The sequence below is a fragment of the Tetrao urogallus genome (assembly GCF_951394365.1).
Source record: "Tetrao urogallus genome assembly, chromosome: 5".
NCBI classification, from domain to species: domain Eukaryota; kingdom Metazoa; phylum Chordata; class Aves; order Galliformes; family Phasianidae; genus Tetrao; species Tetrao urogallus.
The window spans coordinates 45143585-45158320 of record NC_136818.1 but is presented as its reverse complement, the minus strand read 5'-3'; the positions used below and the strand labels follow the sequence as shown (position 1 = coordinate 45158320).

General features: G+C 44.0%; 1 protein-coding gene across 1 annotated transcript in view; it reads right to left on the bottom strand.

Annotated features, from left to right (window-relative positions):
• Nucleotides 1-657: 657 nt before the first annotated feature.
• Nucleotides 658-14736, bottom strand: part of SYNPO2L (synaptopodin 2 like) — a gene marked incomplete at both ends in the record, with an annotated part of 29966 nt that continues 15887 nt past the window's right edge. The window contains one exon of the mRNA XM_079535640.1: nt 658-2987. Coding sequence (XP_079391766.1) covers nt 658-2987 — 2330 coding nt within the window. The remainder of the gene's footprint in view (nt 2988-14736) is intronic.

Sequence of the window (14736 nt, the reverse complement as noted above, 5' to 3'; positions counted from 1 at the left end):
TCATCCTCCTGCACAGTGCATGCTGCTTCTGTGTGTGCGTGCCAACACTCCTGCTCTGCTCCCTTACCTCCTTTCCCATGCCTCTCAGAAGGGGTATCTGGCAGAACTGTACATGGCAGACCCCACTTCTCCTTTTGCTTTACTGCTATTCAGTGTGTGTACATGTGGGCATACAAGTGCACATGTACAGACTAACTGGCTTTTTAAAAAAACAGTTTTATGGGAAAGGTAGGACTTCTGCATTGGAATCCTTTCTTCCAGCAAGGCTTTTGTCCCCTCAAGACTTCTTCATTCAAAGCTGACTCCAAAGCCCTCAGAGGAAAACCACTTCATATCCTCTTGTGAGACAACAGCTACAGTTCACCTCTCCAGAGGTGTGCTTTGCTGCTGTATGTGAGTTCCCAGTCCTTGAGTACCACACATGCCCTCTCTGCACATTCTTCCTTCATCTGTAGCCACAGCCATAAGCCTTGCCACGAAGCTGCCTATCCAGGTTCAAAGAGAGGTGGGGGGAGAAGGTGGTGCAGAAGGGGAGTACTTTTTTTTTTCTCTTTTCTTCATTTTGTGTCACACCACCTCAACATACTGAGCTGACAAGAAAGACAAAATGAACACTACCTCTGCAGGGCCGTGGATGGGATGGGAATGATGCGTGCCTCAGTGGTGGCCAAAGCTTGGCCTCCACACATTCGCCTGCATTCCTGTTCTGGCTGCTGAGAATTTGGGCCTGGCCACCTGAAAACGAGAGGCTGAAGCTGGGTTTGGGGAGGGCCCCAGGCTTGCCTGACCAAACTCTGGGGAACTCTGATACGGCTTAGGGGACTGGCTGAGCTCCATCTGGAAGGGTGCTGGGGTAGCAGGAGCAGAAGAAGCCATTTCTGTTCTCCACACGGGCTCATCCAACGTGGTGGCTGAGCGGGGCACAAGCACAGTGGGTGCCAAGCTGCTCGAAGCAGGCATGGGAGCAGGGGTGGAGAAGCGACGAATCTCCTGTGTTTTGGCTGTTTTCACAGGGACCTGCTTGGCTGCAGTGAAGGACGAGCTGGCCTGCTGGCCTGGCTGACCAGGAGACTTCTGAGTGCTGGAGCTCGGGGGATCACCAAAACAGAACATGGCTGACTTTAATTGATAGGGCTGATGGTGCATTAAATCAAAGGCCTTGTTCCCTGACTTCTGGCCAGGTGCCTTTTTCACTTTGCTCTCTGCCTTACTAGCCTGAGACTTGCTGGCTGCCAGAGGATAGAAAGGGGAATGCATTGGGTTGTAAGCTATCGGAGGCGGAGCCCGGATATTGGGTGAATATTTCCAGGATGAAGGCAGAGAAGGGGAAGGTGAAGGGGTCCTGGGCTTGGACTCTGGCTTCGCTGCTGTCTCCACCACAAACTTGTCCATGCGGCTCTGGCGTTTGGCAAAGAGCTGTGCCCCCTTGCCTTTAAGCTGAGGCATGTCATGGGCCCCATTTACCAGTCCAGCATCTTGCTGCTGAGGCTTAGGAGCCACTGGAGGTGGGGTCTTAAACTTGCGGCCTGAGGACTGCATGAAGTTGCAGGCTTCAGCACCCAGGCTGAGGAAATCCTCCTCAGGCCCAGACTCAAAGCCTGCCCCAACGTGGTCACCTTTCGGCTTCTCATCCAGGTTCTGCACCAGAGACAGGAGCTCGGGGTTGGGTGAGTTCTTCTTTTCCTCAACCTTACTGAACATGGGTTTCTTGTTGCCCCGCCGGCGAGCCTCCTGCAGGATGCCTGTGCGGGGAGCTGGCACGGCAATCCTCTGCTCCCTGGAAGTTAAGGGCTCAGAAGGAGGCCGTGGTGTTGCTGCTGAGTTGGCAGAAAGCTGCATTGGCAGCGGGGAGGTGCTTACCATATGCTGTGCTGGTGCTGGGCTAATATACAAGGAAGAAGAGGCTGTTCCAGGGACTCGGGGCTGAGATGCTGCAGAGGCCACCTCCCCTCCTGGCTTTGAGGGAGTTGACAGGAATATAGAGGCAGTGGATGTCCGTGCAGGGCTGGCAGAAGGCTTGGTCTCTGGAGTGCTTCCTCCAGCTCTTGGCTGTGATTCTAGTGGTGTTGTTGGCCTGCCTGGTGCAGGAATATACAGAGATGTGGAGGAGCTCACTGGACCACGGTGTGTCGGTGCTGTGGCACTGGCAGGTGTTCCTGGAGCAAGAGGTGAGGAAGGGGAGACCACCGTGCTTTGTCCACCAAGGTTTTCACTAGGTTTTTTGGGTGCAGATGGCCTGAAGATGACTGAGGATGTTGCTGGGCGTTGGCCAGAAAAACCAGGAGTAAAGGGCCGTGCAGATCTGTTGAACATACTAGTGCTTGAAGAGAAGGGGTCAGGTGTGCCTGGGGGGTGCGGGAAAACAGTGGGGCTGGGGGGAGCCAGGACCTGAGTAAGTGTGGTGGCTGGCATCTTGCTGGGCACTTGCACACCTTCCAGGTGGATGCTGAGGGGCACACTGGCTGTCTTCTGTGGCACAGGCATATCTCCATTCACCATGCCCGGCTGTGGCTGGGCAGCTGGGGTTAGCTGGGGGCTCCTCTGTGCAGGGACTTTTTCCACTGTGTACTTCCCTGCCCGTTCCCTCTGCTGTTCAAATAACCGTGCTCCTTTACCCGAGGCTTCACTCAAACCTTTTTGCTTCTCTTCTTTCTGCTCAGAGACTGACTTGGACTTTTCAATGTCCAGATAAGTGTTGTCCCAGTCTGAGTGATTTGTTAAGCTTCGGGCGTCAGAGAAACCTTCCTCATCAAATTCAGACTCACTAGTTGGAAAAATTCCGTCTTCCTCCTCGTAGGAACGGTCTTCGTCAACACTCCCAAAGCTCACTAGTGTATATTTCTTAGCCCTCTGTCTGCGCTTCTTGAACATCAACACCCCCTTGGAGTGGGGGTTGGGTGCGTCTGTCAGCAGGGATGCAATGGTTCTGCACTTGGTTTTGGCTTCTTTCACGTTCTTCTCTTGGATGCTCTCGTGGCGGTGAAGCTCTGCAAGAGACAGAAAGACAAGCTCAGAGCTCCACAAGAGGCTAGATGGGCAAAGATGGGCAGTGATATGGCTGTAGGTATTCTAGCGCTCAAAAAAGGAGACATACTGACACCATCTGCCCTATCTTTTCTGTCCAACCTTTGCTGATAAGCATTGTTTGTAACTGCTGATAGAAACCCAGGTCAGTTTCCTCTTTCCATGCAAACACTATCAGTGAAGTTTCTATGGGTGCAGAAAGAGAACTGGCTTTGTTTTAAAGGACGGTTTCTGTTTTCTGGTCAGATCTGGGACTTCCTACTTCTGCAGCATGTGGACAAGAGTCCCTGGCTGTATTTCACAGTGTGTTTGAAATTTGTGTCTTTGATCCTGGGTATCTGGAGCATTTACTTATCACCCTGTTACTTATCACCCTGAAGGTGGAGCCCTGTGATATGCAGATCTTCCTCCTGCCATATGGTGGATACTTAGGAGCAAGCAGTTCCTCTAGAGGTCTGGAAAGGAGCCATCAGTACTGTTAGTTCAGATGTGTGTGTGCAACAGGAGTCATAGTTTTTAGGTGCTCAGCAGGAACAGCTGGTGCCTGGGCCCCGCAGTGACAGTTATAGTCTGTGTCTTACATCAACACCGTGTGTAGGGCTGTTCACTGCTCCCTGCAGCAGCCCTGCGGCAGCAGGAGGCATGCTTTTACCCTTGCTGCAGTCCCTTGTCTGTGCCCCAAGCCCAGCAAGGAAACAGACCATTTGCTCCTGAGCAAGAATCCCAGACCTCTATGACCGATCAGCCAGCCCAGAAGGAATCTACTTACACAGGCTTGCCTGGAAAAGCTGACACCTGTTGGGACACTGGCATGAAAGTGCAGAATAATCGTTTTCCATCTGCTCTGCCAGTCCAGTGGACAGCAAAGCCCCAGTGAGGAACACTGTGTTCTCTACCCCATGTGTAGAGAAAGCATAGTGTGAGCAAGATTCAACAGAAAACCAAACTCAGCTACCCTGAGAAAAGCATGGACTTCCCTATAATCAGTGTTCAAGAAATCAGCACTAATCTTGCAGAGAAAAAAGGTAGAGCAAACCCAAGCCACAAGATAATCTCCAGTTTTTTTCATTTTATTCTTTTCCTTACTCCCATTGTCTTTTTCCCAGCATGGCTGTACAGATGAGAAGTCCATCCACTGCCTGCCTCTAATTGCCAAAAAACTGCATCACTTTGTCCAATCTTTTGACTGTTTTCTCTCAGAACATTCATTCAGTGAGGACCAGTTAATGGTGCAGAGCTACTTGCATTGGGCGACAGCAATGGGAGAGGAAGTTTAGCTGGGAAGGACACAAGTTTTCCTGAGGGCTGCAGATATTCCCCAAAACCTGTCTAGGTGCTACAGGTGTGGTATGTTCTATACTGCATTAGTGTAACCACAGCAAAAAGAGCTCCCTCTCATAGTTCAGGTGGAAAATAAAGTGTCAACTTGCACAGCAGTCATCCTTGCAGAAGCTTAAGATAAAGACAAAGGAAGACCGATCTCAAGGCTTGAAGCCATTCACAGCACATGCTGCTACCCTGTGATTTCAGCAAGGGCACCTGTTTGGTTACTTGAGCTGGATGCTCAGTCCATTCCTCCCCTTTGCACCAAGAAATCTAGAAGAAGCCAAATCAGTTCTAACCTGTGCAAATGGCTCATCATTTACACTTGCATTTGGAGAGTAAAGGCTCTCTGAAAAGCTTTCCTTACATACTGACTCCACCTTGCTGAACCAAGACTAACAGTGACCAGGATTTTGTGGAGACTTAGTGCTATTCAGAACAGTTGTGGACTTCCCTCAAAGATCAGCTGTCCATGATGGAAATGAATTACAATCCCTGAAGGTCTGTTCACTCCACTTAGAAATCTGCATGCTTGTGCCAGGGGAAGCTGGGGGTTCCCAGTGGAGGAAACAAGACATTTCTTTCTTTCTACAAGCATCCAGTCACTATACCTCACCAAGCTCATATTTCGCTTCTACATTTATAAAGAGAAAGAGCATTGCTACAGAATTTAAATCACATTCACACTATGTAAATTCTGTGTGAGTGACTCCCAGGAAGATATTGTGCATCAGGAGCTAACAGCTAGGGAGTTACACCAGCCAGAGTGAGTGCCTGAGCCTCTTTCGACAGCAGTACACTGTGAAAGGGTTCAACTCTACAGTGTGGGCTAGCAAATACTGTAGATAGTCTTGGTTATGCCTCCACCAACAGTTGGGCCAGACTCAGCATTAAAATCTACACATAGCTTCCCTAGGATGTTGGTCTGAACTACTCTATGCTCAGAAGCAGCTGGAAACTGAGGCTGTGAGACTTGCTCTCAGGGCAAGGGCAAGACCTGAGACTTGCTTCCCTTTTCTCCCTATTCTCCTTCTTATCAAGGTTAGAGTGCAGAACAAACTACAGCCATTATCCCAACAGAAAAAATGATCACGGTATTCAAGCTACAATCTCTCACAATGTTTTAAGAAAAAAACAGAATCTTCCTAAGATGACTTGTTGAAGAAAAACAGGAAGAGTGAAAGCAGAACAGAGAAATGAATGGGGAACAAAGATCTGTGGAAACAGAAGAGGAGAGGAGGGGAGAGGAGAGGACAAATGAAAAAGAGAAAAAAAAAAGAAAAATGAGGAGACACCTGTACCTGCATAAGGCTGATCCAAGCTTGAGAAGGCAGAGTCCAGACCTGGAGAGCTGGGCATGTCACAAAGCCCGTTTAACTCACAGCTCCCCATAAACAGAGAGAGGCAATCGGAGAGAAGCAAAGCAGCTTCCTGCTGGATCAGAACCAAAAACTCTGAGGTGTCCAAGCCCTTTGCTATCAGTTCCACAAGCCTTTTAAAGCCTCTCTTTTGTCTAGTAGGTATTGCTGCCAAAAGCCATGAGGTCACTTTGTCTATTTTTGTCTTCTTAGTTTCATCACTGAGCAGTGTGATGGACATTATCACCTGGCACTTAAGCATTCTCCTTTTTTTCTCCTCCCTCCAATCCCTGGGAAAATAACCTGTTCTTTTTTTTGTCTTAAAATAAGAAAATATTCTCTCTGTTCCCACTGCTTCTGTGGTGCAAGCTTCAGGCTAGAAACTGTTTCTAACTGGTACCTCCATGGACCTTTCAAACAGATAAGGTTAACATATCCAACACAGCAGAGTAGAGAAATCCACTCAGGAGGAAAGAAACTTTTCTCCTCTGAACGCTCAGGGAGCACCCAGCTTCAGGCAAATATAAGGAACAAAAGAAGATGGGGAGAGGCTTTCTTTTCCTTTATACATCAATTTCCTTCCACATCTGAGGAGTATCAGCTCATGATACCAATTCCTGCTGTATGCCAGGACTAAGAGACATTTGACAGAGGAGCATTAGGATACTGAGTGCCTGTAGTGAAGTGTTTGAATTAAAATGGCAAAGGCTGTTACCTACAAGGAAGAGTGTGGCTATGCTCAGGGAGGGCGATGAAGGGTTTGGAGACCAAATGTTTTGGCAGCACCATTCAGAGCTCCAGCACCAGAGACTGAGAGGTGATGAATGACAAGATGATGATAGTAAGAACTGGAGTGGACAAAGGAGAAGGGAACCGAGAGTGCTGGGAATCTACAAATCACTGGGAACATCATCTCCAGTGTTAGTGAGTTAGAAAAAGGAAGGTCTGACCACAGAATCATAGAATCATAGAATTATTAAAGTTGGAAAAGACTTCAAAGATAATCTTGTCCAAGCATCTACCTCCTGCCAAAACTATCCACTAAGCCCTGTCCCTCAAATGCCACACGATGCCTCCTAAAATCCCTTTGCCACCGCTGAATGCCAGGGAAGATGATTTCCTCAGGCAGAGTTACTGTAATGGAGACGTGTCATGCCTCATACAAAGGCTTTTACAGCAAAAGCAGAGAAAGTTACTCAGTTCCTTCTTCTCTGATTAATATTTATATATACAGGGATACAATCTCTTTGAGAAAACCTTGTTGAATCTGATATACTCCAATTGCATTATTATTGCATATATTATATATATGCAATTGGAGTATATCAGATTCTACAAGGTTTTCAACAAGGTTTATTATATATATGCAATTGGAAATCAAAATATAGCTCTATAGTGCTGAACAAAATACTGAGAACATTCAAATGGATTAGATAAGACAGTAAACAGAAAGATTATGAAACGCTCCTGAATTATGCTGACGTGGTGGAAAATTTCTATAGAAAACATTTTGTTAACTTCTAAAGCACTCAAATTTTGTCTGAAGTTCTGCTGAAGTAATCTTCAAAAAATAATCTATTAGCCAAAGCCTACAAAGACTTTTCTGTGCCCTGATTTAGCTAAAGCCCACTGAAGTGGAATGATTTAAGTTACTGATTTCAGTAAAGAGAAGTGCAAAAATTATACATTTTTTCTGGATAAGGACCCATTGCAGAAAAGAATTTTAATGCATACTCAAGAAAACTACTGAACAAGCAGGCTTATACAATGTCAAGTAGTGTTTGTTTTCACTAGGAAATAAGGCTGGTAAATTTTATTACTAAAGACCACATTCTAGAAAAGCCAATACCAAGGCTTTTCTAGAAAATAAGGATGCTGCTAATTTCAGAAATTAAAAAAAAATTTATGTGTGGTGAAATTCTACTTTGTCTACTACCTTTCCATATGGGATCAACTAGAATTTTATTCTTCTAGCTATTTATGTTAGACAAGGTCATTTTTCCATGGCTAATGTTGCAAGTATCTCAGTAAGTCACTGGAGGATATAGACATTTCATGCTCTTCATACCTGGAGTCCTTTCAAAACAGGATTTGAATAGGTTATATGGGCTTTCCAAGTATATGTCTCTCAAAAGCCAGTCTTTAAAGTTATGCCAATGATTGAATTGCAGAGAATAAGGAAGGAGACTATATATATATATATATATATATATATATATATTCTTTCACTTAGAAGTTATGGTGTAACTCTGGGGACACAACATTTCTTTCTCATCCTTGTATCTTTGTGTACTTTTATCACATAAACTGTGCAAACAATAAGGCATAAGTACGGGCTTTGCCTCCAACTTAGCATGCTACAGACATTCAGTCTCACAACATTTAAGTTTATCTATGGAGATTTTAATGTATAGTTCAGTACTTAGCAAACCAGTATGTTTTTTGGTTGGTGATTGAAAGAGTTCCAAGTGAGACACTGCCCCATTACGATCCCCTGGTTTTAGAAAAAAAGAAATTAAGCTTTTTTGCAGGTGAATTTACGGCCATGGGACAACAAACAAACAAACTTAGTGGATTTTGGACCATTTATAGCCATTCTTTGATTCCCACACTGCTACAGCAGAACACTGCTAGGCTGAGAAGGCTCATGGTATGCATGGCTGCAATTAGTCTCTGTATTAGTTTCTGTATTAGTCTCATGGTATCCTGCTGGAGATCTGAATAGTTTGTTCACTCAAAAAAATCTCCTTTACATGATAGAGAGCTTGTGTTGTTTTTTTTTTTTCCAGAGCTGGATGGAAATGTGTCCTCAGTGCAAAAGGCAGCATACATGGTCAGCATTCCTATGCTGCCATCTCACTCTCAGGCCCTGATATTCCCTACACAGCCTTCTACAACAAGAGTGCCAGGACAGCACCTGTTGGATGTACTGGTGAATCTGCCTTTTGCATTTTTAGCCTGATTGCCCAAGAAAGGTTTATGCAGTCATGCTTTACATCTTTTGATCTGTCTGGTTCATCCAAATAGCTTTTGAGACCATTTGTTAATTTTAGTCCAAACTCACAAAGCTACAAAGCTCCTTTGTGTTCACATGAAAAGAGATGGCTGGACAGAGACAGACCCCCCCATAGGAAGCAGAAAGCCTGAGTGTGGTCTTAATTGGGCACCAAAAAATGAAAAACACACAAAGGATTAGGAGCTCCTGTATGAGAACCATCAGGCAGATTCACATCTACTACAGAATGAGATATCAAGTCTGAGACACAAATTAAAAGGACACCAGGATCTGTTAATTCTGCTGCTCACAAATTGATGTCTGACAGCAGGATAGTACCGATTCATCATCTCTTCGTCCTTCAGTGTTTCCAGCATGCACACTGGTAATACAGAGAAGCATATGTTCACCATCTGTGACTTGATTAATCCTGTGGCACATGTCATACATTCTTATTATCCAATTGATTTTAGTCCCTTTCTGCAACCTGCCAAGCTCCCATCTCATTCTAAAAATCCAGCCTTCCACAAGACAACTATATGGACTTTCCATGCTTTATGACAATTTCTGATTAACACTTCACAGTCTCTACTCAGTCCTCAGGTCATCCATTAAAAATGGTTTTATTGCCATTTGCTACTACTGCTTGATAGGTAAAACACATTCAAGAGAAATAAACATATTTTAAAAGCTTCACTAGGAAGAGTTCGCTGTTCAAAAGCAGAGACAAAGACCTGGGAACAATTCTGATGTCCCCAATCCAGGTAAACCACCTCCCATCCCAATGTTCCCCACACACCTGGGCTTCTGAGGGAAGAAAGAGCAGAAGAAAGCTGCAAGGTGTCTGAGCCAGGTCCAGTTCTGAATAACAGCAATTTAGGGGCTGCAGGTTGTCCGACAGCACATGCTGCCTGTTCTGTCTAGGTGTAGCCAGAACACAAGATCCTCTAATAGAAGAGAGGAGGGTTGGGATTTTTAATCATCTGTCTTTTCACCAGTCATATAACATTGAGGTGGAGAGGACATTTGATTGACATATGTTCATGTTCAAAGCTCCATGGGTGAAAATATAGAGGTAGCCCCGCTGGATTTAGAAGCCAAGTGAAACACTACTACCAACTTAGCCAATTAGCTAACCTGACATCATGAGCCATTAATAGTTATGTTTTCTGTTCTATTCTTAGCCAATTGTGTGGTCACCTTACAGTAGTCCCATCTCATCCATATTTCTCTAGTTGGAAAAGTCATGTGGAACCATATCAGATATCTTACAGAAGTCAACGCATGCTGTGTCCACCTTATTTCTTTAGCCACAAAGTATGTTACCTTACTGAACAGGTCACTGACTGGTTTCTTTTTTTCATTTCATAACTGATCGTTTTGTTTTCCATGAAATGTGTTCAAAATAGTTACTTCATTCAGCTAACTGAATCTAAACCTTTTTTAGTCATTACCAAAACCCATATCTATAAGAAATGTGACGTTCTTGGTCTTTTTCCCAGAGTCTCTACCCATTATTCTGAAGTACTAACCAAGAGCTGAGGGTCATTCTGATACAATTTTCAGTAATTCCTTACATTTTACTTCTAGAGAGAATAAGAATTAGACTTGTCCTTTTCAGTACACTCAGAACATCAAGGTGTGCTGAATCTTGTCCCCCTTATTCCTGCTTCCTTTTCCTCTATACTAAGGGACAGTTGCTTGGCTAACATAAGCAGTAGATACGCTTACGACAGTAAAGCTTTACAGATTTCACAACAAACTGATCTCTTTTCCTGTGATGGATTGAAGGTAAACTGAAGAATAATATTTGCCAGATGATGTTTTTCTCCTCCCTACCATTAATTTTCTCTTATTGAGGAATGACTCCATTATTTAATTGCCCTTTGTCAAAGTCCATTTATGACTCACCCTTTTATGCCTTTCTCTCCCACATCACTATCATTTTTTCTCATTTCTCTGTTGCCACTGAGTAATTTTGCCTACTTGTCCTCACGTTTTCAGTGAGTCCCATGTAACTTCAGATCTGATGGAAACAACATTGGACAGGAAGAGGGATTCTTGTTGTCTGTTTGCATTATAATTTCTTCCAATTCAACTCTGAAAATCCTGGAACCTAGCAATTATCGGGCAATTTCTGTCTGCCCAAGCAGCTATTACATCAACCATGAAAATAACACCTCTGTGCTTGTGGTAGAAGAATATAAGCCAAAGGTGTAAGCTCAAATGCCATACTCAAACCTAAAGCTGGATAAAAAGTGTTCCAGATGCACAGCATTTCTCTCACTTCTGTCTTTGTTAATAAATACATCTGAAGCAAAAAAAAAAAAAAAAAAGAATGTTAATACTGAGAGATTCATAAGCAAAGGCAGCAAAGGCATATGACTAGATTGCATACACCAGTGTATGTAAATTGCTTTCCCTAGTGAAGGCAATTCCCAGGTCAGTGCATGATGAAGTGAGATCAGACCCTTCATCAGTGATTCACCCATGGAGGTTGTTGTCCTTGTTTCCCTAGTGGCTGGCTGCTTACTGGGCACCAGGGCCAAGGGCTATTCAACGTTGCTTCATACTGCAAGGAGCGAACTTCCTGTAAGATCAGTATATGATACAGGCGCTTATTCCAGAAAAAAATGTATCAATAGTTCACGTGATTAATTTTAAGCTCCTGGGCCAAGTAAAATGTTTTTCTGCTCTATTTCTAAGCAGAAAGGACAGAGACCTAAACTTTTGGGTCTCCTACACTGCAGAGAGTTGCAAAATGATTAAGCTAGCCTACCAACCATGTAACTGCAATTATCAGTCACAGCTGTTGAAGGTGAAAGCCAAGTAGAAAATGTGGTGCAATAAGTTCAAACTGCCATTCAGATACTTTATCTTCTTCACAACTCCTGTGACCCATATGCGTTATAATAGGCTGATAGCTGGCTTGTTGCTCTCACACTCTCTGCAGAGAAATGTGACTACGCTGCTGGCAGAGGTAATCTGTAAGACCCTCCAATGAACAGGCAACTTATAAATAAGCATCCTATCTCATCAAGTGATGCTGCTGTACATCCGCTTCAAACAAGAACAATTTCCTTTTCTGATACAGAATGTAACAACTTTGATGAATCTGCTCCTGCAGTCAGGCCCATATAAAGCAGAAGAGGAAATTTCCCCACCCATTCTTCCCTCCCTTCCCCTGCCGTATATGGAAAGGCTCTTGAGTCCTAGGAATTAAAAATAGTCCAGTGGATAAGCTTAAATTGAGATATTTTGAAGCACTTCTTGCACTGACATAAATTCCTATGTGATAGCAAGTTAGGACCAGACTGCTGTCCTGGTATGCTTGTCTTCTGACAGCAACTGGTATCTGCTGTTATGAGAAAGCCTGAGCCCATTGCACCTGGGAGACAAATGAAGATTGAGGGTGAGAATACAGTGCACCTTAGAGAGGAGAGGCAGCTCTGGCTACAGAATGATTCCAAGCCCAGTTATATCTTCCTTTCTTTTTGCATTATCCAAACAGCACAGAAATCATATCAGGCAGAATTTGGACTGGCCCATTACAATGAGTATAAATGGAGATCCTAAAGATACCCAGTTTCTCCAAGGGTTAATTTATTTAAAATGAGAAAATTTCTTCTTTAGTGAAAAATAAACAAATTTCCACTTTTGTTTATCCAGATTAGGCAATATACTGGTTATTTACAAGTACGAATGCCCTCCTGTAGTTCATTTGAAAGAAATGCAGAAGCAAAGAGTCTCCATTTGCTGGCTGTTCTCTTGCTCTCCTGTGCAAAGCGTAAGGGTGCACAGTAGCCACTGGGTAGCAGTGAAAATTGAAGTCTTATTATTTGTAGGGCAAGTTCCTCACACTTTGAGGGTATGTGGCTCCCCACTCTACCCCACCAGTCTACATCAGCAATACTCTGAGTGAGTTTTGAGCAGGCGTGTCTGAGCTGTGTGTCCTCTGGGGAGCTGAGATGATACAGGTGCTTATTCCAGACTTTGGGAAAAAACTGGGTCAATCACAATATGCAAACTGTGATAGGGCAAGAACTTTGAAAAGAGACAGGCTCAAACCTGTTGCCTGAAAAGACTCTAAGCCCTTACACCTTTGCTGGGAAAGGAGAGCTACAACACAGCAGCTGACTATACACAGGGTATCCTAAGATGGCACCAGTAGCTGCTGCCCCCCTCCCCCCCCCCCAGTGTGCTTCCTTTGTTCCATCTCATCCTCTGCCAAATCCTTGTTCAGGCTGTTTCTAATTGCCACTATGCTATGTTCTGCTCCTGGGGTCAAACTGTTGGCTACAGTGAGTAAGTGAGCTACATTTGTTGTGTGTTACTGCTGTTCAAAGCAGGCATCAGACAGCAGTGTCACCTCTGGCAATTGCCAGATGATTTGTAACAACTCAGCAGGGAAATAAACTGTGGTTGTCAAAAGTTGGTAAATTTGATGCAAAAAAGAGTGTGTGCTGAAAAAATGTGAAAATTAACAGAAAATGAACCAGTAACAACCACAGAATAAAGACTGGTAATCTTTCATGATAAGGGTAGGAAAGAGAATGAGGGGAATATGGGAAGCATTTTATAGTTTCACTAATGTTCTTGAGTATGCAATCAGTCCAGATCAGAAATCTGCAGTGCTGCTTGCCTGAGGTACAGGAAGAGATAAGAAAGGGAGAATGCAGCTTAAGAATGACAGTGAAAGTTAAAAAGAATGAATACAAATAGAAAGAGAAAAAAAAAAAAGAAAAAACAAATTGGAGAAAACATCACAGCAAGCATGAGAAAGCTATATGAGTACATTCTAGGAAAAAAAAGGTGAGGAACCAGTTGGTTGACAATTCAAAAAAAAAAAAAAAGAGTTATTCTTACAGCGTAGTGGTGGAAGCCATAACAAAAGTGAAGGTCATAGAATCATAGAATGGCCTGGGTTGAAAAGGACCATAAAGATCATATAATTTCAACCCCCCTGCCATGGGCAGGGTCACCAATTACTAGAGCAGGCTGCTCAGAGCCACATCCAGCCTGGATGGTCAGGCCAAAGCAAGGAGGGTGTGCACCAAAAGGCAAACATCTGATTAGGTAGTCAGAATGGTTTTTAAATGTCTCCTGTGTCTATATCAAGATCTAGGCTCCTGTGATTGATCATCTAAGTCAGCTACTCTTCATAACTCTGTTTTTAAAAAGTTGTTTAGCTTCTAAGCCATGAGCTTGATTTTGTGTTCTGGTTTGGCAAAAGCTGGAAGTCCCCTTGTCCCAGAGTAGGTTACTGTGCTTTGTGTACTGCTAAGAGACAGCAGAGAAACAGAACTTAAAACTCATCTGATTCTGGCTCTGGCTCCATAAGAGCCTGGAGCAAGCGTAGGAGCTAAGCCAATTCATGTACAAATATCCTTGCAAGGCTGCATCTTTCTGGCAATGGCTGCGGTACCTCCAATGGATATGGCATCTCTACAAGCAGTCCCTTTGCAGGAATCAGTGCCTCTCTGCAGTCCCACAATTTTTTTTTTAATGGCTACTGTAATCCAGCATAATCAAGACAGAGTTTTACCCTCACATTTACTGCCAAGATTCCTAACTCAAGAAAAACCCAAGCTGGCCTTGTGAATTGCAATCCATGGCAGAACAACTCTTACATAAGGACACTCGTAGCCAAAGATGATCCAGAAGGGGGATGAGGGGTGGAAAGAGTAATACGAGAATAAAATACCATCTCAGCCTCTAATATTTCTAGGAGCCCTACCTCTCGCTGGCAGTGCAGTTGCATCACCTTCTGCCATGGGGTATTATTTTGCCATCAGAAATGTTCTGCATTAAACACCTGGCTTTCCTGGGAGCCTTGTGTGCTGATACTATCCATGGAAATAAGCCTTGATGTAAAGCATTTGCTCATCCAGTGCTAGGACTATCAGATGGCAGGGAGCAGCTGAACATGCCTTTCTCACCATTCACCTCATGCTTGTACATTATTCAAATGGGGAAAAAATAGCTTCATCGTCAGAGAGTCTGAAACTGCTGATTTCTTTGCTCTTCTAGGGAAAG